This window comes from Ixodes scapularis, unplaced genomic scaffold (genome assembly GCF_016920785.2).
Source record: "Ixodes scapularis isolate PalLabHiFi unplaced genomic scaffold, ASM1692078v2 PGA_scaffold8__174_contigs__length_109621045, whole genome shotgun sequence".
NCBI classification, from domain to species: domain Eukaryota; kingdom Metazoa; phylum Arthropoda; class Arachnida; order Ixodida; family Ixodidae; genus Ixodes; species Ixodes scapularis.
Genome location: NW_024609883.1, coordinates 109,590,235 through 109,614,804, shown reverse-complemented (window position 1 = coordinate 109,614,804; position 24,570 = coordinate 109,590,235). Strand labels below are relative to the sequence as shown.

The 24,570-nt window shown below is 48.9% G+C and overlaps 1 protein-coding gene across 1 annotated transcript; it reads left to right on the top strand.

The window, feature by feature from the left end:
* The first annotated feature begins 440 nt into the window (after positions 1-440).
* Positions 441-3,841, top strand: LOC121832845 (poly [ADP-ribose] polymerase tankyrase-1-like). The gene is made up of 3 exons (XM_042286703.1): positions 441-514; positions 1,464-1,538; positions 2,097-3,841. Exons 1-3 carry the CDS (start codon positions 465-467, stop codon positions 3,829-3,831), a joined length of 1,860 nt encoding a protein of 619 aa, XP_042142637.1. The 5' UTR covers positions 441-464; the 3' UTR covers positions 3,832-3,841.
* The last annotated feature ends 20,729 nt before the right edge of the window (positions 3,842-24,570 follow it).

The window sequence follows — 24,570 nt, the reverse complement described above, 5'->3', positions numbered from 1 at the left end:
CTGCGTTTGTTCAAGTACGGTGGCGTTCGTATGTACTAAATCAATCCTTCCTTTCGCGTTGTTTTCAGTGATCAGACGGGTTCATCGATCCATCTACCACGTTAAATTAAAATACATAAAATAATAGAGAATAACTTTTTTCTAGTTAGTGATTTAAATTAAACTAATTCGATTGAAATCAAATAAATTTAATTCAAATAAAAATATTTTTTTTTTTCGACTTTGCTGCAAACGTGCGGGGCGCGTAGTCACGAGTTTTGTTCGCAGCGTTTGATTGGTTGGGATGCCCCGTAGCGTCCGCTGCGCTTCATCGCGAGGTGAAACGGAGTTGGGCCGGAAAGCGTGCAGGAAACGACGACGCCTCGTAGAACCCGATATGTCTCGGACACACTGGCAACTCGACGCCCAGTGTAGTCGTCAGCACTACAAACGACGGGAACCCCTTCAAAAAGGAACGGACGGCCATGAATAGCATGGCACTGCAACGCTGCGTGTTGGCCATCAGTGACGAAGAGTAAGTGTCTGTCTGTGGAGGCGGGGATCTCTAATTCTGCGTTGGATGCCTCGGGGAAACGGGATCTTGAGGTAAGGATGGGAGTTCAGGGATGCTTTCTCGCTTCTGAAAGTGACCGCAAAAGAAGTCGCTCTAGTATTTTTAAACAATTCAAGACTGTACTCATCTATATCAGGTTCAAGATGGTCAACTCGTCCTTCCAACTCGCAGGTCGATCGGAGACAACATGTCGTCGGTAGTAGACAACACCTCGATACTAAGAAAATATAGTAAGGGTGCGGGCGAGCTGGTGAATATTAACCGTGTTGATTTAACCCGAGACTGGTAATGGAAGACAAACAACAAAACGCAGAAGGGACAGAAAATAGACAGGACGACGTCGTCCGGTCTATCTTCTGTCCCTCCCATGTTTTGATGTTTCACGTCTACCACCAATCTCAGGTTAATTGAACCTCGATACTATTTACGTCTTTTTGGGGGGAAATTTATTTAACCTGATCAGGAAGCGAGCCACTCTACGCGAGCCGGATTTATTATAATTTGGTTCGATTTGACTCTCACTGAATATTTGTTTTGATAAGAAAACCAAATGTAAGTCCATGACAAGGGATCCTTTGTATTGCGTTCTAAATAAATTATGCTTCTGAGAACGAAAACGGATTGAAGACCTCGAAGTGTAAAATCAAACTGTAAATCTCGAGCTCAGAGAGGAACCCTGAAAATCATAGCACTTCGCAGAGAGCCGAGTTTTGCTGCCTCTCATGCTCTAAGATGACCAGTTTGTCAGTGCTGTTCGTCTGCTGAACACATTCCTAAACCAACATTGACAGACGACATTATAACAGGATGGAGGAGTAATATCATAGTCAGCAAGTAACTACGACGATGTATGCACGAGGATGTCATCTGAGGTTGACGTGTTTTTTTCTTTCGTTTATTATTTTTTCAGAGACGAGACTGAAAACAAGCCTGTGGTTGTAGGAGTGACCCAAAGAAAGATGCGAGCCAGTCGCCTGTTGAGACCGTAAGTGACATAATTGGGACCTTCGAAAATTTTGATTGCAATGATTCTGTAGGGTAAGTTCTTACATTTTTACATAACTTTGCATACCAGTAAACACGCTTTTTTTCTTTTTGAGTGAACAGCTCATAAACTTTGTTTCAGCATTTGGCAAAAAGCGAACGCTATAGCCTTCTCAGGCGAGTCAGAACCTTTGAGCGAAGCACCTGACAGATCTTCAGTCACACTGTGGAGCGCACGCTACAAAAATAAGGTGTCACGTGCAGTTCGCTCCAACGCTCCGATTTGCTCCCTCGGGTCATAACCTCCGCTGTTTACTAGGTTATCGCCCCCGTATCAATCTCAAGGCGATAAGCGGCTGCTGTGTGTTCTCACTATCTTTTAACTTTGACCGCTTCTGTAGTCGGAATATACATATATCTACGCAGAATGCGGCAGTCATATCTCCGTTGCCTTCCACCAAGAGCTCTCTGGCCTTCTCTGGCGGCATGGAGTAGAGAGTAGAATAGTTCACACGGTTCACAGCGCTGTGGTTCACACTTGACCTCGTCTTATTCGCAGCTGCAGCATGGAAGGTTCGGACGCGGAAGCCGCCGCGAGCAAGCGTTTCCACGACGCCGTCAGGGCAGGTGACGTCACCACCGTCTCAACACTTCTAGCCACCGGACTCGTGGACCCCGACGACCCGAACCGGGATGGTGGTGGGAGCACGGCCATTCTCGAAGCCGCCCGCCACAACCAACCAGAGGTTGCAGCCGCTCTTCTGGACGCCGGCTGTGACCCTAGCCTCGGAGACAACAGTGGCTGGACCGCCATGCACGAAGTCTTCAAGAGCCCCGATGTTGCCAGGCTTCTGCTGCAATCACTCACCGCTCGCTGGGACGTGGCCGATTCAGCGGGTGGCTTGACGCCGCTTCACGTGATTGTGAAGAGTGCCGTGTCTACGAATGTGACGCCGACTGCTTCGCAGCTGGAGGTCTTGAAAGAGGTGGCGCGGATGTCCAACGTCGGTGCGGTCACGTGCACAAAAGACACCGCGTTGCATCTGGCGTCCTCCGGTCGCCATGATCGCCCTGAGGTGGTTCGGGTTGTGCTGGACGCGGTGCCAGCAATGACGTTGTGTAATGCTCAAAACAACCGAGGGGAGACACCCCTGCATCTTGCTGTTGTGAACGGGAACTACGAGACGGCGTTAGCCCTTCTTGAGCACGTCGAAGTCCTCCGAAGAGGAAGGAGCGGCGGCTTGAGGCGGGCGAAGGGGAAGCTGGTCTTATCAGCCGTTCCGGAAGGAGACATCGTAGAGAACGACATTCGAGGAAAGAGCAGCATTAAAAAACCCAAGCACAAGAACCTAAATGAGGTCGAACGAGCCGGGTGCAAGTCTCCGGACGAGGAACTGAGGAACCGGCAAGACAAAGGAAACGAGTGCGAAATCACAAGTCAACATGCATCTAGCCTAGACGGTGATCAAGTCAAAGAACAAGATGACGACCGAGATCAAGAGATCTTGGAACATGAGGCCAGTCAGGACACACTTCAACAAGCAGATCAATCTCAAGGCAAGCAGCCGGAGGTCACGCAAAACCAGAATGACGCGATCCAGCGTCAAAACGGAGCGGAGATACCTCCAGATAAGAGTACTGAAGAAAAGCATGGGAACAGGCATCAAGATTACTCGAATCACCAAAAAACCGGTGATAGTAATGACTCAGAAATAACGATAACAGTTCAAGACGTAGATGATGCTACCCTGGGCGTGTCGTCTCATCACGACGACGAAAAGACGACTCACAACGGAACACATTGCGACGATCAGAATGCCGACCAAAACAGAAATGCTCCCAACGGAGCCGGAACAGCCCTAGATCGCATCGAGGTAGACCTATGCGACCGCTTTGGTCAGACGGTCCTTCATTACTGCGCGGCGAGGAACGCCACCAGCGTCCTTGAACCCCTGCTGAGGCACAGCGGCGTCTGCGACGTTCAAGACCTGCAAGGGGACACGGCTTTGCATGTAGCAGCCCGCAGGGGACACGACCGCTCTTTGGCGCTGCTCCTTCAGTTCGGTGCCGACCCTAGCATAAGGAACAATGACGGCAGGACCGCGTTGGATTTGGCTGTAGCTGCGGGCTTCGCTGACGCCACGAAGGTGCTGTACGAGAACGCGACGGAGCCCGTGCTCCGCGATGCGGACGCTCTGCGTAGGCAGGACTCAGTGCGTCGCTGCACGCGGATTGGGAGGATATTCCTGGAGGTTGAAGTGCCCAGCCACACCAGTGCGACGAAGCAGCTGTAAGACATAAAAATAAGCTCAAAGAATATTGCCCTTTTTTTACTTATTTTTCATCACCAAGGTGTGAACGTGTTGTGTGCACAAAAGTAAAGAATATTCGTTTTGTCAATGGCTGGTCAGTCCTTTTAGCCACCGTGGAATAGCTAAATATATACGCCCATCTATTTTAAAGGCATAATGTGGGGTTAAATGAATTAAATTAATTCCTATTCACTCCTCCGTGGATGTTACTCTCGTCAACTGGTCCTGTGAGAGCTGTCCAATTCCTTCCTCGTCTAATTATCCGTTCTATTTTCCTTCCTCCTCTTGGGTTGGGACTCTGCATGTCGCGGTCGCTCTCAAAATATGGCGTTACCGACGAGGACAAAAGCGGAAGAAATCACAAGAAGCGCCCTCAGATGTACCCTTTTCCTTATGTGAGAGGAGGAAAACGTTCCTTTCATTATTTAATTGGTTACGCAAATTATTTATGACCTAGACGCACGTGGCACATTGGACCTGGCAGCGTAGCAATGACTTTAGTTCAGTGACCGGATAGTGGTCCTTGGTGCTTCGTCAGGCGACTCGTTTGCCTAAATTTGAGTCAAGGACCTTTAGAAGGATGGCTCTTCCGCAGTAAAGTAAACTGATTTATTGACTAATTAAGTGATGCTAATCAAACCTTGATGAGGAAGAATTTCAATAGCAACTGTTTTTTTTCTCTCTTCAACAGAATCTCGCCATAAAAAAGTTAATGAAAGTTTTTTTTTTATGTAAAGTAATCATATATGTGATTCTTTAGAACCTGTTTTTCATCATTTATGGGTATACGCACACCTATATCGCTGCAATAAAACCGGTGCATAATAATAATAATAAAAAAAAACAACAACAGAAGTTTACAAGTGAAGTGAAGAACGGGCTTCGAGCGCACACGGGCCACCGAAGCACGACGGAAGGTGCATGCGTCAGGCTCGGCACCGGTATGGGACGCCCTGCGCGAGCACTATACGGCGTGAAAAGGTCTGTCGAGCACGCGAACTCACGCAGTAGTGGAGGCGACGTTCAAGGCGACACGTTCGCGGGGTATTCACACGAGGGAGAAATCCCGGGGATTTCTGGCACGCGCATCCCGCGACGAAAACGTCAGGCTTTGCGATGTGCAAAAGCCTCGCGTTTTCGTCTCGTGATGCGCGCACGCCGGGGAGAAATCCCCGGGATTTCTCCCTCGTGTGAACACAAGGGGTATTCACACGAGGTAGAAATGTGAACACCCCTTCTCTCTCGTGTGAACACCAAGCCCCTCTGTCCTGGGATAAGTGGCACCATTCATTGTTGCGGAGGAAATAATTGAGACACGTGCCGCGCGGCACGTGTCTCGAGAGTGCAGCGCAGCGCAGAGCTATTGGCGACGTGAATGATCGAAAGCGTCGCTGTGATCGGCCTGCCATGATTGGCCAAATGCTGACTATGACAACAGGAAAGGATTCTCTATCGACGGAACTAAGAGGAATGCAAGAATTTTATTTTTGACAGTGATGGCTGTGTTACTTTAAGAGTGCAATGACTTCAAGCTTCCACCATGCTATTTACAAACACCATTGAACTTGTTGTTCGCAAGGTAATGACGTTCCAAGAGGAAACCATAGGAGGGCGCAACCAAAACATCTCTAGCTCAGCGCTGCGCTGTGCCGCCATGATCTTCCCAAGGGCTGCACGTTGCACGTGCCTCGTGCATCGACGCACGTTGCGCTACTTTTAAAACATGAAGGGGCTTTACACGTTGGGGCTTGTGCACTTCCTTTCGCGGCCCGAGTGCTTACGCTAGAAGCACAGTGCCTTGACTATTGGCGACGTGCGCGATCGAAAGCGTCGCTGTGGTCGGTCTTCCACGATTGGGCGAAAACTTACTATGACGTCAGCAAAGGTTTTCTCATCGACAGAAATAAGAGTAATGATAACTTCAATTTTGACGGTGTTCGCAGTCTTGGTTTGAGGGCGAAATGATTTGAAGCTTCCATCATGCTAATTACAAACACCACCATACTTGTTGTTCGCAAGGTAATGACGTCACGAAAGGAAACCATAGGATAGGGGGGCGCCACCAAAACATATCGCCGCTAATATTTCAAGGCAAAGAGCGTGTCATAGCTCGCACCTGGAGCTTTTGCTGCCCTGTCAACAAACCGATCTCACCAGACGGTTTGCCTACACTACAGTGCCTACACCATTGCTGCCACGATGTAACGAGGGAACTTGCTTTCTTCGCGTGCGACAAACTCGGCTGCAGCCCTTCGCGTGCAGAGAACGAGACGGCTCGAGCCGTGGTCGCGTACACACTGCATGCCGCCTGCTGCCGCCTGCCTCCTACTATTGGCGACGTGAGCGAACGAAAGCGTCGCTGTGGTCGGCCCACCACAATTGGCCGAATGCTGACTATGACGTCAGCAAAGGGTGTCTCATGGACGGAAGTAAGAGGAATGTAAGAACTTCCATTCTGACGGTTTTGGCAGTGTTGTTTTGAAAGCGCTATGATTTCAGGCTTCCACCATGCCCATTACAAACACCATCAAACTTGTTGTTCACAAGGTAATGACGTCACGAAAGGTAACCGAACGAGGGCGCCACCGAAACATCTCGCCGCTAATACTCCGTTTCACCTTATTTTTTTTTACCGCAGCGAAGGCTAGAAGCTCGAGCTCATAGCGTTGACAGCTGCCCCTAATGCACGAGCCCTCATGCCGCCGAGGTGTGCCCTAGAGCAACGTGCACGCGCTTGTAGCCTTTCCTGCGGTACATCGTAAGGCGAGATAGAGTATGCCTACGGATTGAAGTTATGACGGCGTCACGCATGCGCAGAGTGCATGGTGAGATCGGTCTCAGAGGAAAAAGAAACCTAAAAAATAATGCGCGTGTCAAAAATGTTTTTTTTTTCTTTTTTTTTCAATTGGAGGCAGAGTTTTGGCATGGTTGCTGAGCAGAAAAGAAGAAGTCAAGTTCTTTCTGACGAAATTCTCGCTCTGTTCTCTAGGCGTCCGTACCTGCCCGTCAAGGAGAAGACGATGACCAGTGTCCTTCGGAAGACCTCTGCGATCCTGAGCTCCCCTGCCATGCAAGCTCGCCACAGCTCTGTGACGCGGTACATCGGCACGCCTCCGCTGGTCCGCGTCTCGACTGCCGAGAAGTTGGTGCACATCTCGGTGATAGCCGGGGCCATCCTCGCGTCTCCGGTCTGGTTCTTCATCAACTTACAGGATTACAAGAAGAAGGAGTGAACGCCCTTCGCCAACACCTATCGCAGTACAAGTAAGTGACGATGACATCAGGGAGCTGGCAAACGAAACAAACCATGTGATTTTGCATGGTGCGCAGATAATTGTATTCCTCAGTGGTGGCGGTTACGTTGTCCGGGTAAGCACTTTCGTTAAATCATTAGAATAAACCCCTTCCGAAAGTGTGCCCTCTGTTGGAAGTTGTAAAACCCCTGCACGATGGTGGACACAAAATACGATGCCGATTCTGGAACCCTAGAAACTCTGCTTCTTCATTTCCAGCTTACGTAGTTTTTTGAATCTCACGTTCTGTGATATCGATCGTTATTCGGCATTGTGCAGCACTTCAGGCATTTTAAAAATGGGCACGTTACTTTCGAAAGAGGTCTATGTAAAATCACAGTCCACGCGTGCTAAATCACAATCCAGTCAATGCTCGCTCTAAACCTATTGCTAAATTATCCAAGCTTCAAAAGAATGCAGGGATTCGTGTTCCACGCACCACACGCACATGCTTTACCGTATAAAAGATGCGAAGTAATTAGTAACCAAAATAAAGGCGTTGATGAACGCGCGTGCCAGAATTGGTTTTAGGCATTTGCTTTAGAAAAGTTACTACTGCTGAGGCCAGCATGTGCGGCGCGTGGAGCACTAATCCCTGCATTCTCCTTGATGCTTGGGTAATTTAGCAATAGGAGTTATTCACTGGACGCCATATTTGGGGGCGATGTTTAGAGCGCATGCTCAGAACGAGTTCACATTAATAGCCTGCTAAGACCGGCAACCTTGATGGTGCTAAATGCGCACGCTCCAAAAGGACTGCGGAAGCTCGCCGTCAGCACGCGCTCAGCAGCAGCGCACACGGATATGGCCGCCAGTGAATACTCCCTATAAGGAGTATTCACTGGGCGCCATATTTGTGGGTGCTGTCTAGAGCGTATGCTCAGAACGAGCCCACATTAATAGGCTGATAAGACCGCAATCTTAAGGGTGCGGAATGCACGTTGCAAAATAACTGTGGAAGCTCGCCATCAGCACGCGCTCAGCAGTCGCGCACACAGCTATGGCCGCCAGTGAATACTTCCTATAGACCTATTGCGGTCACCCAGAAAGTGCGCGTGCATAACACAAACAAAGCAATGAACGCGCCCTCATACGCTTTTACGGAAAGTTGCATCCCAAAAAAGCACGCTAGAGGGAGTATTCACTGAACGCCGTATTTGAGGGTGCCGTTTAGAGCGCATGCTCAGAACGAGCTCATACTAATAGGCTGCTAAGACCGGCAATCTTGATGGTGTGGAATGTACGTAGAACTGCGGAAGCTTGCCTTCAGCACACGCTCAGCAGTCGCGCACACAGTCAAGACCGCCAGTGAATACTCCCTATAGCAAGTATTCACTGGATGCCATATCTGAGTGTGCCCCTCACGGGCATGCTCAAAACGAGCTTACACTAATAAGCTCTGCCAAGACTCTTGATGATGTGGAACACACGTTGCACAAGCACGGCGGAAGCTCGCCATAAGCTCATGAGAAATGAACTCGGCTATTTGCCGCCAGCGAATACCATACACCGTTCTAATACATATTTAGAAGTCCTCAGCCCAGCAAGCACATGTTTGCCGCTTCCGAAAGCGAGCAAGTCACGCGCCATGCACGAACATTGAGAACGGAACCGGCCAAGAGCCATTTTTTTTAAAGGTCTATATACTTGGTTGGTCCTCAAACTGAAACTGTAGCCAAGGCTGCAAGCGCGAGAGCACGATACCGCGGCTTCGTAACGTTCTTTCGTAGAGTGAGCGCACGCGCCAGAAAGGCACTTCTCAAAGCAAGAAACGCGGGTGAGCTCGCGATATTGGGAGTGTTCACTGGAGGGCATAGCGCAGTCTACGGCTGCTGAGCACGAGCCGCGACGTTGCTAAAACACCCAGTTGGGAAACACACCCGTGAAACACGAACCGTTCGCGTCCACCGAGACCAACCGAGACCAAGCTAAATACGATAACAGCGCCGCCCTTTGGCGATAAGTCAAAACATGACTCGTCGCCCTGTATGTCTGTTTTCTCTCTTGTGTCCGTTGTTTTTTGCGCCTTACACCATGATTTCCGACGTTCACCAACGAGCTTAACTACAAGTTCTTCTACAAAACATGAAAGTTGAATAATCTAGCTACTGCGAAAAGGCACTGCGAGATGGCGCCACCGGCCCTTCCGCGACTCGAACTGAATCAACACGTGCAGCCGTGCAGTTGTCGGAGTGGGCACTGCGGGAGAAATGGGGGCGGCGTTGCGACTGCCATTAGTTCGTTTCTCGAGTGCGGATCGGAGCCACTTATTCAAAGCAGGCTCCATGGCAGTTTCCCAACTGAGTTGTTCTAGTAACGTTGTCACTAGGGGTGTCGGGAACTTGTGTCGAACCGGAGTTTTAGGTCGAACTTTCGGGTTTCGACGGGTTCGAACTGGTTCGACAAACCTTCGACCTTTTAACAAGATTCGACCGGTTTGACTTTGTGGACAGTATGGCCAGACCAATTGATACCAGCATGCCTAGGTTTGGAGAATTTCTTTTTTATGCAAAGAGTTATTTCAATTCTATGAACAGTTGCAATTAAAAGTAACTATACGGCATGCGCTGCCTGACGCTGCTTTCGCTACTCACCGGTTTCCCGCGCGCGCATTGGCTTCCGCCCTGTGACGTCGCCTCCGTCTCACCTTTATCCTTCACTAGCCTCCTCCCTCTCTAGGCGGCGCGCTTTGCTTTTCACTGTTTTTGTCCGCGAGACGGACGGCGTCAGCTTTTCCCTGTCGTGTGGATACTAATGCGAACGCATTAAAAGAAAAGTGGTCCGCTCACTCGCACAATGCGACAGCAGCGAAATGCCTTTCCTGACGAAGGCGGGACAGACACTTTAAAGCAGGGTGTCGAACCGGAACCGAACCGAACCGAAAACCGGAACCGAACCGGTATTTTTTCCGGAACTGAACCCGAACCCGAACCGTTATATTGTTATCGCGATGAACCCGAACCGGAACTGAACCGGAAAAAAAATAACGGTTACCGGCTCATGTCAAAACGGTTCGGCCACGCGCTGTTGACAATGAATGTGCTATCAATGCCATTTGTTTTTTGAGTGCCGTCAACTGACACACACCTCGCTTACATATTTTTCTTCTCCACTCAGTCTTAAGAATATAAACGCTGCACCCATGAACTTTGACAAACGCTGCATCATTGAATCTTTACATAGGAACCAGTATTGCGCTGGTCGCGGCTTGTACGGAAGAAAGAGAATTGGAAGGCTGTGCGAAAAAAAAAAAAATCGCGTCACGGGATTTCATTTTCCTACAATCTCGTAAATCCTAAATGCTGCTGTGTGCTCATTTCATAACACGTTTCTAGAACGCGCGAGTTCTTGAAGCTTGCTTCCATCGGAATGAGAAAAGAAAAGGCTGTGGAGTTTGATAATAATGCATCCGGTTTCGCATAGGCACTTAGAAGCTAATACCCCTGTCAGACGGGCTAGTTTAGTGTCACTACAAGCGAGTGCACTTCAACCCGTTGAAACACACTCCAAGTATGTTGGTGCTACACGGGAAAACTTAGTGTCACTCCAAAATGATGGCAATAACGATGGGTAAGTAATGGACACGCAACATATTACAGTGCATACGCATTTTTTCATAAATAACTTCGTCGTCTTATTAGAAACACGTTACCACACATTGTTGCGCTAAGTCACGAATTTGAATCAAAATTTAAATCCAATTTGATCATTACGATCAGTCATTTCAAGCCAGTGATACATGTCCGCACGCCGGTACGATACTCTGTTTCACCTTCTGTACCGCAGAAAAGGCTACAAGCGCGAGCTCTTTGCTCTAGGCCACATCAAGGCGGCACAAGCTCTCGTGCGTTAAGAGTAGCTCCCAACGCTATGAGCTCGCGCATCTAGCCTTGTCTGCGGTACAACATAAGGTGAAACAGAGTATAGATCGAAATGAGCAGAAGTCGGGATTGAGCCCAGCTGGTGTGCGCGAGCCCACTCGGTCACTCGCCACTCGCCACAATGAAGCATCGAGTCTGTGTAGGACGAGCTGGAGGGCGATATCCGCGATGTTGGACAGTGGAAGCGCGTGGTTGGGCACTTTTCTCCGTGAGAGCCCAACGCCTTTCAGATAAGAGGCAGCTGGACCTGGATGCCGACGCACAGACAAGAGTTTCAAGTGACATCGATCAGCAGCTGCAGGCCAATGCCTTCACCATAGCCGCTCTCATGACCGACCACCTACCCGTGATCAGTCGAGAACGCTGGACTTTCCAGAGGAACGAACGGTGGTTCGAAGACACCTTGCCCCATTTGGGCGAGTTCTATTTCAAGCAAGCCTTTCGCGTCTCTCCTGCCACCTTCAGATTCCTGGTGGAGTCTGGCGGGTGCCTCCTGGCCGTCGCTGGCCGTCGCGTAGGGGCCAAGGCTGAAAACTAGATTAGCCGCTTGTTTCTCTACAATGCACTACTTTCCTGCCTACAGGAAACATGTGCGCATCTAATATTACTCCTATCAAAATAATACTAATTTCACGCAGCGTTAATTTCTTCTATTATTTTAACTCCTTGAACACTGCTATCGAGATTACACACTCGGTCTACAGGAGCGAGCGTAGTGTGCTCCCCGAACTCACTTCATTGGAAGTGTGTTCTTCGGGCAGGGCTGGGGATTGAGCTCAGGATCACTGGGTCACTTCAGCGCGAGCTTTCTCTCCACGTACTTCGATCAGGTGGGCGCTAGCGCACTCGGCCACCGATACCCCTTAATAAAGACACGTTAAAAATATTTGACGTTTACAATTCTCTGTAATGCTGAATTGGAGCGCAGCTCTTGAGGAGGAGGAAAGAAGGGTACGAAGGGGAGGGTATGCCGGCTGCTCCCCCTCCGCACCCTCCCATCCTCCTCTCCTGTTCCCATTCCACTTAGCGTAAAATTTTCGCTAAATTTCCCACTAAATTTAGCCGGGAAAATTTCCCGCTGAATTGACATGTGACGTCACATGATACGCCATCTGAAATTTTAAGTGTGACGTCACGTGACGTCACACGGGTAAAATGTTTCCTCTATATTTAGCGGAAAAATTTTCCGCCAAACATAGGAAAAACTTTTACCGCAAAATTTAGCGGGAAAATTTTACCCTCGTGACGTCACACGTGACGACACACGTGACGTCACGTGTGACGTAATTTTGGGAACAGCCCTTAATGCAACGCGGGGTTACGCCGACGCCGCTCAACCCAGAAACGGGTGCCTAGGAGCTGTGCTCTGAAACAACGTTACATTAATGAACGATTTTGATGCCAATTGGATGATTCTGATCGATCATCGCAAGCCATGATAAAGAACGAAGCATATCCAACTTTGGCGTTCCGCTTCGTTCCACGGAAGTCTACGAGGAGGCCCTGACACTGCCAAATCAAATCATAATTATCGTGTAGTCTCGAATAGTTACATGCTGAAACAAAAGTAGGTTCTATCATTCTCTACTAACCAAGATAGCCATGAATGACTGACTTTGTCGTCGTCTTTTATCAATTCAGCCATAGCCTCCTTTATACGGAGAAAGCCTGGCGCGTCGCGTGAAAAGACGGCCGCCGTAAATGGGAAAGGAGGGGCGGAGAAACGGGAGCGGAGAGAACCTTGACCGCTAGCGCCACAAAAGAGGGAGCGGTCAAACGCAGAAACAATCTTTTTTTTTTTCTCTTTTCTTGTCGCTATCGTGGAGAGGAGAAACTCAACGTCCACATTTTCCCGTTTCTCCCTGCGCCCTTTCGAATCGCCGCGCCCGTTTCTCCCGGAGTACGAAAACGACGGTGACGAAAACACAAAAACAAGCGTGGTTCGGGGAGCGGCCGCTCATGACCCAAGCGCTCGCTGTCTAGGTCTGCCCTTTCTGCTCTGCGCTACCATATTGGTCACCGTTCGGCGCGCTCCTCCTCTCCTTTTTCCTGCGGCCGCGCGCCCTATGGCTAAGTCGTCGATGTGCCAGGCTTTCTCCGTATAGAGGAGGCTATGATTCAGCGCTCCGCTAATCTTGATTCAGATCAGACTAAACTCCAAGTTCACCCCACTATTTTTTTTTTTTTTTGCAATGCCGCTTTTTTACATGTCGTGTCTTTCACGAATTTCTTTTTCTTTATAAAATAAAACTTACGCCACGTTTTTGGTTTCTGTGTTGTTATGTTTTACTGTGGAAACACTCCTATTGATGCCACGCACTCGATCGAGCGAAGTGAGTTCGTCAAACTCACTCCAAGCCAAGTGGGTTCCTTAGGAAGGAATCGTGTGGCACACTACAGAAATGACACTAAGCGCGAAGTGCACTCGCTTGTAGTGACACTAAACTAGCCCGTCTGACAGGGGTATAACATATTTGTGAGACAGCGAACTCTTCTATTTTAATATTTATCCTATTACGTCCTTCTGGCGTTGCGTTCGGTGAAGTGTTTTTCATATTTTGTATCTTGTTTAATGAAAACTTCTTTAAGGGTCTAATTTGAGTTACCGAAGGCTAGTTCAAATAAAGAAAGCTGTATTTTCTCCCCACTGTTCCTTCAATTGCTTACACGCCGAGGTGGCGGGGTAGTTAGCGAGCTCTACTTGTAAGTGGGTTTGTAAGGAGGCCGCAGATTTTACAGCTACTGCGTCGGACCCAATTAGATGAAGTCCGAATGCGTAAACGTCGGTGAGGTAACCTTTGAGTGCCCATAAAGAAACCATTCCTGGTAGAAATCCCTGAGCCTTACACTACGATGTATCCCGTTTCGTATGTGCTGATTTCAGATGTTTTATTTGTAATTTATTTTGATGTTGCAATTTGTCATTTATAATTTCCGAACCGGTTCAGCGCCCCGAACCGGTTCGCGGATCGAATTAATCGAACCGGAACTGAACCGGAACAAAATAAATTTACCTGCTCCTGAACCGTAACCGAACCCGTATTTTTTTCGGTTCGACACACTGCTTTAAAGCATGCATGCCCCCCGCGGCTCACTAAAAAAACACACTAAAAACGCTTGTAAGAAAGAAAAAACCGAACATAAAAAAAAAAAATCTACGTGTAGTATGGCGGCAACAGGCGGCAAAATACAAAGGCGCCACCAGACGCGACCGAGAAGGCGAAGAAGCTACAGCGACCGACGAGTCGACCGTGGACTCAGAGGCGCCTGGCCGCCGGCTTACTGAACGCCTGCCTGGCTCCACGGTAGCTCTCTACTTGGGTGTTGTTTCAACTCTACGAGGGGGTGACGAGGAGGGCAAAAAGGGAGCTATTTTTGTTTTTTGTAAGGGGACGGCCAAACCAGCATCACGGTGTAAGCTAATACTCTTCAGGTGAGGACAGCGCGCTCCTCGCGCAATGCCCAGATAAAGTTCGGTTTTCACTCTCTCTCTTTCTCTCTCTCACTATGGTTTCAAGCGGCGCCGGCAGATGACTCGTTGACCCGTGGGCACGGCAAAGGCGGCTCGTGCCGCCTCATGCTCCACGCGCGCAGAGCTCCAGCGAGGTTGTCGCACGTGCAGAAAGACCACGGTGTACCTATAGTGTCAAGGCTACGAGATCATTTTTTTTTCGCTCTCACACAGTTTCGCCGTTTGGCCGCCGGCGACACTGTCAGCCGCGGGCACGATGGCCGCGGAATAATGCAGCCTTTCGGATGCCCGTCGAACGAACACTATCTGATTTCTCGCGCCACGCGTTCAGCCCCGCCGTGTCCTCACCTAAAGAGTGCATCTTACACCGTACCAGCATCAAGCAAGCCCCGTGCTCTTTTTCTTTTTGTTTGGTTTAAACAATCCTTCTTTATGTATTTCTGTCTTCAATACTCTCACTGTCTTCGTCCCCTTCAAATTCGACATTCGAGACACGAAGGAGTAAGGTGGGTCCTCGCATGCGTAATAAAAAACTGGGTGGTTTATCTAGGAAAACTTAAAATAACGTAAATTGATACAAACTCGGAACTTGGGTGCCAGTCGGATACCCATCCGACCGTCTCGGTGGTCTCGGTATTAATACAATATGGCAGATGCTCAAAAGGCGTGATGTTCATCACGCTAATGCTGATGCTAACACACGTGAGTACTGTTCCAGCAATATCACAAGCAAAAAAGTGAAAGCCGTTTACAAATCCCTGTAACGCCGAATTGGAGCGCAGCTCTTGAGGAGGAGGAGTGAAGGGTACTGAGGGGAGGGTAGACCCCTCCCCCTTCTCCTCCTCCTCCCCTCATTCTTTAATATGCTCCGGGGGGGGGGGTGTCACGTGACTTCGGGGAGGGGGTCACGTGACCTCGGGGAGGCGTGACCTGGGGGTGACCTCAAGGCCACGTGACCCCAAAGGTGACCCCCACGTGACCTTGGGGTCACGTGACCTGGAGGGGTCACGTGACCTCGGGGGGTCACGTGACCTCAGAGGGGTCACGTGACCTGGGGGTCACGTGGGGTCACGTGACCTTGACCTTGGAAGGGTCACGTGACCTTGGGGGTCACGTGACCTCGGGGGTCACGTGACCTTGGGGAGGCGACCACGTGACCTCGGGGGTCACGTGACCTCAGAGGGGTCACGTGACTTGGGGGTCACGTGACCTTCAAAGGGTCACGTGGGGTCATCTTGGGGTCACGTGACCTTGAGATGACCTTGGAAGGGGTCACGTGACCTCGAGGGGTCACGTGACCTTCAGGGGGTCACGTGGGGTCACGTGACCTTGAGATGACCTTCGGAGGGGTCACGTGACCTTGGGGGTCACGTGACCTTGGGATGACCTTGGTTACGCCGACGGCGACGGCGACGCCGACGGCGACGCCGACGCCGACGGCGACGCCGCTCAAGCCGGGAACGGGCCCCTAAGAGCTGCGCTCTAAAACGATAGTAATTGCTACTTAGGTACTAGGACGGAGTAATATGCTTAGAGTAATGTTTGTCATCAAACCGACAAGATGACAAAGATAAATTAAGCGTACTCATATATTTATTCGGCTGCGCCTGTATCGACAGGTTGACTTCCCATCACCCTGCTGCACTGCAAATCGATTTATTTCGAATAATTATTTACGGATGAAATCGCATTTGTAACTTAGTGATGCGTGTTTCCGGGATAAGGGGGGGGGGACTTTACAGCCCCCCCCCCCCCTTCCCCCCGGGAAATTGAAAACCTTCCGCCTATGGCATATACTTATGTCGTCAATGCGTCTTGTTGCTTACTGCAGTTGGTGCTGCAGTCTGACAACCTGGGGGAAACCTTGCGGGACGAGGCGGACTGGAATACGCAACCTCGAGCGCACTTACATGTCGAATAGCAATAAAACTCCATCTGTCTCGTTTTACTTTGTTGGCTGTTTTCGTGCGCAAGGAACAAAGCCTGAACGCCTATCGAGCATCTTGGGAATACTGCTGTCCGTGACTGGCTAGAGACCTAGTAGAATGTTCAGACCCAAGCACATGCTGTCTGCTCGTCGCCGCCAAAGCAAGGTAGAAAGCAACGGGTGGGTGCGGGAAACAAAACTTTTGCTTATTTAACAAAGCAAAAAAAGAAAGGCGGATTGGGGGGGAAAAGGGGGGGGGGGGGGCGGGAATGTACGAACTATTAATATTACCTAGAAAACAAGGCCTGCACCCCCCTCCCCCAAATGTCATCAATATCCCGAGAGATAGCCCACCTCAAATCGAAATCGGTTGAAAATAAAAAAAAAGGGGAGGGGGGGGGGGGGAGGTTAACTTTTGGTGTGCAGTTAAAAGAGGTTTTAAAGCGCTAGTTTTAGACTCTGTGACGTGCGAAACTTGTGATCCCAGGGAGGGGCGATGAACCGAGGACGACCGTCTTTCCCAACAATAATGTTCGCTAATCTCCCGTCCGTGGCTAAGTAACACCCTTTCTATTCAGGTCACCACTGATCAGGGCCCTGCAATTACTAGAGGTGGGCTATTGGTGTTTTCGAGAAATAAAAGTATCAAATCATCCCGTAAATATGGGTGAGTGATCTTTCGGGGGTGAAGGGGGGGGGGGGGGGAGAGTCTCGAGTGGATACTACGGTAGTTGATCCACGCGGCGCCTTCTAACTTACCTCACCAACTCAAGGCAGAAGACGTCACCCTTAGTGGTACCTCGCTCCCCACCCGCTCTAAGCGGCTGCGAGACGTGCTGACGGTGATGCTGACGCACGCTAGGCGGCGCTGCGTCGGAGATCCACTTGTGATGACGTTTATGGGGGAGAGTGAGCGGGAAGGCGCGAGCCTTGTCTTCTACAGTCAGCAACAGGCAGACTTGGGAAGTAATCCGTTACTTTTTTTTTTGTAATTTTGTAATTTCCAGATTATTTTTTGTTGGCAGTAATTTGTAATATTGGTAACAGATGATTTAAATAACTCGTTACTTAAAAAAATAACATAATACAGAAAGTGGAGCATGTGGGAGCCTCTGGCTCCCTTTCCCTGATCCGGCCTTCTGGCCGCGGGCACGACGTCGGAAGCCACTTGGCTCCCGACCGGAGCGTACCTTATCGTGGCAAGGAGAGGCAGTCATCTTGGTTGTCTACTCTCGCCACTCCTCCGTCCGCGTCCCTCCCGCTGGGGGGGACGTAGGGAACTTCCCTTTGGCGGGCTCGCCCGCCCCTCCGGGGACAAGGCTGGAGCCGCCAGGGAGAGAAAGAGAGAGAGAGCGTGTCCTCTGGCCGCTCGGGGAAGAAACGGTTCTGCTGGACTTGGAACTGTTCGGACGTGCGGCCACGCACTCTGCTGCCCCACGTTGGGCGCCAGAATGTGGAGGTCTCAAAGGGGTGCGAGGCGTCCGGATAGGAGGCCGACCGCGAAACCACCACCCCGCAGCGGATCAGAGTCACCGCTACGACGGGTTCGACTGTTGGCTGCACCCGCTAGCCGGGACTCACGAAGGGAGTACACGGACACACAGAATAGAGGGACACTCGGGGTTTATTTGTCCGGATAAATACAAAGATATAAAGACTAGTAACAGCAAGGGGGAGGTTGTCCTTACCTTGCCGCACTTTCCCGAGAGCCTGGACGGAGGTGGGGCCCGGGATTGTGGGAGCCACTAGTTTCCCTCCCCCGAGAAGGCGTAAGCCGAGGACGCTCCGGGCGAAGCCGTATGACTTCGAGCCCGGTCGCTCCGTATCGTGTCGGAGAGACTACGTCACCATGCTGACCTACTCTCTCGCACTCCTCCGCGCGTCTCCCCGATTTCGGGGGAACAGCGAGATCGCGCGAGGGAGGGTCGGGCCTGCCCTCCGAGTGGACGGCCGTGTGGTCGAGGAGCCTGGATTGGACTCATTGCAACGGGTCGAGTCGCGGTGCGAGCTCGTCCGACCGGCGATGACTCCACGCTAGTGATTCCCCGGGCTCTGACAGTCGGCGTCCCCACAACCTGTGGACGTCCGTCTGCCGAGAGCCCTGGCCCCGAACTCCTGCGACGACGGGTAGCGGCGTGATCTCGCCCGACCGGCGATGACTCCGCTCGCAATTACCCCTTTGGCTCTCAGGTCGGCGGGTGATGCGGGCACACTGTGCCCGCGGCGGCTCGCTTGACCGCAGTGTCTTGTTGGGGACCCCTGGTACTCAATAAACGCTGCTGGATACCGGGATCATCGTTGTTGGCGTGGCGTTGGCCGAACCCGGCGCGGCGACCGCCCTCGCTGGTAGCCGTCGGCCGCGCGGTGGGACGGGCATCGAATTTCCCCTTTGACCGGACAGGTCCCCGGACGTAAAGGTGCGTGATCTGCCCTGCCTTTAATTCCCACAAGCAATATGAGTGTGCGACCACACTCTAAGAAAAAAGGGTGTATACGGGTACTCCCCTCAGGGGAGTTAGGCCGTGTCCCATATGTGACTCCCCTGGGGTGTTTGTGGTATCCTCTCAAGTTGGGGAATTCAAGTCCTCCCCAGATATACGGGATCACTTAGCACCCCCCTCAAAGTCCACGGGCCTCAACCGACACCCCTTACTTCGGGTGCTGTTTGGCGCCCTCTGTTACATTCGGGTACTTATATTACACTGCTAATTAGAGGAATTATATGAAACCATTTTCAACTCTCAGGGAGTCAACGAATCCCTCCTAAATAGGGTGCTTTTTGGCGCCCTTTGTGACACCCAGGTACTCATGTGACACCCGTAAATCCAGGCATTATTTAGTACCGCTTACAACTCTCAGGGAATCACTTGATCGCCCCTAAATTGGGTGCTTTGTGGTTCCCGTTTTTATACCTAGAGACTCGCGTGATCCCCCTAATTGCGAGTGTTGTCAGACACTATACCCAACCTTCGAGGTTTTCCGCGACTCCCCACTTTTGGGGTCGCTTTTGTACACCATGGGTCTCGCGGAGCTCCAAATAGTGAAGGCACTTTTTCAGACCCCGAGACTCAGCTAACTGGCTTGTTCAGGTGTGCTGGAGGGGCGATGATTCCTAAGGCCAGCTGTCATACGAGAGAGTTCTGGATTCTTTGCGTGTCAAGTTCCTTAAGGAGGCACTTCGAGGAGGTTTCAGGGATAAGAGAATAATACCCACGGGCAACGTGCCGGCATCAAAATTTAACTGAAAACTTCTAGAAACACACAATTCAGACATTTAAAAAAAATCCTGTCAGTCATATCAGCCAACAATATTGTCAAACACGTTTTTATTGTAAAATCATAAACTTGATACAGGTCAAAAGCTTAAAAAATAAATAGTAAAAGCTTGTAGCCTGCCAAGAAGCTTCAGGGCAACCTTTTCCAGTGGTGTTTCTTTCAGCCCGATCGTACGTTCAAAGAGAGCCAAGGCGGACTTGATCCCCGTTGCATATTGAATATCCAAAGTTCAATAGATTATGAGGCTGAAGCCATGGATGACGTCGCCAACATCCACCGACAGGTCCTCCACCTGGACTTGGATAGCTGCAGAATAGAAGGCATCATCTGTAGAGAATAGGACCGTCAGATGAGTTTATCTTTCTCCTGGAACCTGCAGTATAATAAAGTACCGCACTTAAAAAAAAGTATGCAAACATGGGTCATGATTATGCGTTCTATTATTTTTCATATTTAGATATAATAATCAGAGATTGCCTGCTTCCGTATGCTGTGTGAGTGCATAATTTTTCTTTTAATGTCACGTAATGATTTCAATGTTCGCAGCCATTAACTTTGCATAGACTGTTGAGGCCTTTCACCAAATGCTCACATATCACAAGATGAAGTGAACAGGTAGTGTTTAAATTATTTTAACATACATATGACCGTCATGTGCCTAGTACAAAGCGGGCACATGTTTAGGGGATGCATATGATTCGAATATGAATTTAGCTCAATTTGGACCCAATTAGTGCAACGCCAATTCTCGAAACGTAACCCTCGATTTGGTCATGTACTAAGCTAGAAAACTGGGCCAGTTTAACTTCGTAATTTGTCAGGACTCGTAAGGAATTCCGCCAGGCACGCACAGGAAAAGGAAAATATTGTCCTGCGCAGATCGCGTTTTCGATTTAAACAGTGTTATGAGCTGCGTCATTCGCTTGAAGAGTTCTGTAGATCAAAGTGATTAACCCACCGCGTATTCTGTGAGGACATCGACACGAGTTTCGCTGCATTTTTGTGATGGGTAGGTTTTCTTGATCGGTTGCTTTAGCCATGCTCTGATCCAGCTGCGCATGTCTGAGGAATAGCGAGGCGTCCTTCGTGAGCCCACCTTCTCCATGTCAGTTCAAGGATCTGCTAGGACTTTGGCTCGAAAAATACAGTGAGGCTTCCATAAGGCATCTTATCGCTGCGCTGCTCAAATTTGTTGAGAATCTGTGGAAACAAAAATGATTGTCTGAAATTAATATTGTTTTTAGAAATAATTAGTATAAACCTGAAGAAGCGTAAAAGGTTGAATATAGTAGATGTTAAGCATAGATAAAACAAGGACCCTACTACCTAGTGAATAAAACAATCTCTTCGCATTCCCTCAAAGTTCTGAACAGATCACCAACGATAAACACGTCTTCGCCGTAATGCAAGTGGAAGGTATACGTGTCCCAGTAACGTTCAACGCCTGGCGAGAGTCCGTTTAGCGCATAATCAAAGCAGTTCGCTATTGCCGGAGAATATGAAGGAACCTCTTTGCCTCCGCGGCTGGAGTAATGAATTGGGAGTGTGAATGCCTTTTGGCTGATTTTAACTACACATCAAGGTTGATTTAAAGTCCTGAATTGTATATTGCGCCGTTTATAACAATATTCAGCGAAAGCAAAATATCCCATTTTGACTTTTTTTGTCTATTATTCATGGTGATAAACGAAACCGATTAATCAATTAGTTAATTGAATAAGAGAAAATATTTAATCGTGCTAACATGTTTTTTTACCGACGTTTAGCCCTACTAGTAACCAAGCGATTAAGATGCTTTGAAAGACAAATACATGAATGGTTTACTGAATTTCCCCTGAGAGCTCTTTCATTTTGTAGTCTTTTTATTTAGGCAAGAATTTTCTAGACAAGCCAATATCTATGTAAATATTTCGGTATTTAACATTTTGGAACTTAAATAAATATTTCGAGAATATTCCTGCTTACAACATGAGCTCGAAAATTTCGGCAAGCCATTGACTGTGCGACTTTTGTTTTCTAGCACGAATTATTCAACTATAACACCAGTCGACAGCAGACTATTCCGATGGCCTTAAATATAATTTGACGGAACCAGCGCGCTCTAAGCAATTTGTACTAAGAGAAATATGAAGCGCCACATCTTACCTGAATCATCAGTCTCGTTGACGAACACCTTGAGGGCCGATTCTAAAAACGCTTGGCGCACTCCTTTCTCTGTTCGACTGCCACCAACAACGATAATATTTGTAGATGTCTTGGAAGTCACGAACAAGTGACACTGGTGCAAGCCGTTGAAGGTAGGACGGGAGGAGGAAGCAGACGGATTGCTGGAGCGGAGAGGACGGAACATCCCATCTCTGCACCATTCCGCCTGCTTCCCCCTCCCCAGCGTACTTTTCCCTCGCCCCGAACCTCTAGTTGTTGCTTTCTTTTTATTTTTTATAACTTTTTTTTTCTTTTTTTACAACACCCGTAGCCGTACCACGTCGCCGGTGACTCCATAAGGGTACGAGATATGACACGGCTGTGAACCGGACTGTAGAGGAAGTCAATGCCCATCCAAGGGCAGAAGGGAACAACAAACCTGTCGAGTCTGTCCTTCCCCTAGCTTAGCGAAATCGGGTTGGAGGACGTAAGGGATTATAGAGGAGCGGCCGGGTGCTGGCGCACCTGCCTCCATTGTCAGCGTACGCTGGGAAACCTTGAGCGAAAACATTTTAGAGCCTCGGGAGAATCACCTTGACGTTAGTTTTCATAATTACTTCGTCTTCTTTAGGCCGCGCTCTGTATTCTCCATCGTGATTTTATGGGAGAGCAGAACAATTAATAAAACAGTGTCCAGACTTGTTCTAACGTCCTGTATCAAAAAAAAAAAAAAAAAAAAAAAAAACTCCCGCTTTGAGAAACGAATATTTATGGAAGTTTTTAAAATTATTTTTAGCTTCTCACTTTAAGTCGTAATATTGCTTATATAATGGGAAAAAAGAATGAATTTTTGTAGAATTACTGATTTCGATCCCGGCCACTGCCCCATTAGATTCGGATTATCATCGTACAGGAGTGCGATAAAGGGACAATAAAACTGTTCTCCACTATCGTCAGATACCTCCAGTTTATAGCCTATCGAACACTTATTAGCACTTCTGGCCGCGCACGAGTAGTCGCAGAAAATGTTTAATAAAAACAACTTGCTCTTGCACTTTGAACAGAAAAAGCGACCACAAGTTTGAGGCAATGAGCTGTGTTGTCTTTTTTTTTTTTTTTCAATTCTCTCCATCCCAGGGTTTACAAATACAGCATGTTCTTTTCCAACCAGCTCGCCTGCCCTATGTATTTCTTGCAGATGATGTGCCGCGAATGATCATTACAGCAATGCGCAGCGGTTGTCAATGAACGGTGCACGCGCCGCACTCCGCACTCCGTACGCACTCCCAACTTCGTACATTTGGCTGTTCCGGCGGTCACTGCAGTGATTGAGCTCGAGCCAAAATTTGAATGTCCCGCAAGGCATCAATTGCGGCTAAGCCTAAGTGCAGTGCCAACGCAGTGCTCGAGTCCACATGAACCCCATTCAAATATCAGTCACGACAGTTCAGAAGGTATACCCGTGGTATATCAACGTCGTGGTTTTCCGAAACTGCGTCAGCAAACTTTGCGTAGGAGCTACTGCAAGAGGAGTTCGCTTGTGCTTTTAAAACTATACAAAAAACAAAACAAAAAAACCCACAGTTCCGAGGCATTGCATGAGAGCATGAAGTTCGCATACTTCTGTCAGCATTCTTTTTTGAAGTGCTTAATCTTTAAATTCAGTATCGTTTCATGGCAAAATTTATTATTATTGCGTGATGAACGTTAAGATCCCACGTTAACTTCCGCACTGCGGTGGCAAAACTATCCGTCTACAGTAGGAACAGTTTCAATCCAGAACAACTTTTGATTGCCTAGACCTCCTCACAGAAAATATGTACATACCTTTGAGTTTGTGACATGTCAAATAGAGTGCATTGCAGCAAACACCCGAAAACATAAACTGAATTTGTTAAACTTAATCACGGTGCTGTTTTTGTTTTGTTTTTGGAGCATGTGTTTCGAACTTTCGATGAATGCGTAGGATTTCTAGATTGCTGTAAAACAAGCATCTGAATAGCCGGTCTTCGCACTAAAGCGAAATGTGGAAGGGCGTTCTGTTAACGCTATAATATTGATCGGGACGCAGAAAAGACGATGGGCGGACATGAACGCCAGAGAAGAGGGCAAAAGTGAACTTGCGGGGCTCGTGACCTTTGTTTCTTTTGGGGAATGTCAGCCTGCAGGCCACAGTCTCTTTGCAATGACTACGGTCCTGTGGTGGTGCGGCTTGCCAAGCGATAAACACCCGGGGGTGTTCGGGTTCGTGGGCAGGCCGTTCCGCGGGACAAAAACAGTCACCCGTGATCAAGGGACCGAGTTGGTTCTGAAACGTCGGGATTTTTGCTTTTTAATAAAGCTTGGTTAGAGTTTCTAAGTTGAAGATTTATCTATCGTTGAGGAGCGCCCTCCCTGTGCTGCCCATGCCGCGCCCCTTCCCGATAACTTGCGTCATGAAACCCTAAAGCTAGTACAACACGTTGTAAGCCAATTTCTAACCGTGACACATCGAAAACTTAGAGAGACAATCCCTAACAGACCCCGGAATCGTAAAGCAAAATATTAAAACACAACCCTCCAAAAAAAAAAAAAAAAAGGTCATGTTTTGCATTTTGTACATTTTATTCCCTAAAAAGGGCCCCAACCACAACTTCAGAGTTGCTCCCGAACACGTTTAGCTATTTCAGAGGTCGTTGTATTGGTCTTGGCATTCCTTTTATGCTCATTTAATCTGTCGTTAATGCG

Excerpts from the sequence above, each read along its gene's own strand:
- LOC121832845 (XM_042286703.1), top strand. The coding sequence starts at position 465 with ATGAATAGCATGGCACTGCAACGCTGCGTGTTGGCCATCAGTGACGAA. Across the intron at positions 515-1,463 it reads TTGGCCATCAGTGACGAAGA|AGACGAGACTGAAAACAAGC; the intron begins GTAAGTGTCTGT and ends TTATTTTTTCAG. Across the intron at positions 1,539-2,096 it reads GCCAGTCGCCTGTTGAGACC|CTGCAGCATGGAAGGTTCGG; the intron begins GTAAGTGACATA and ends TCTTATTCGCAG.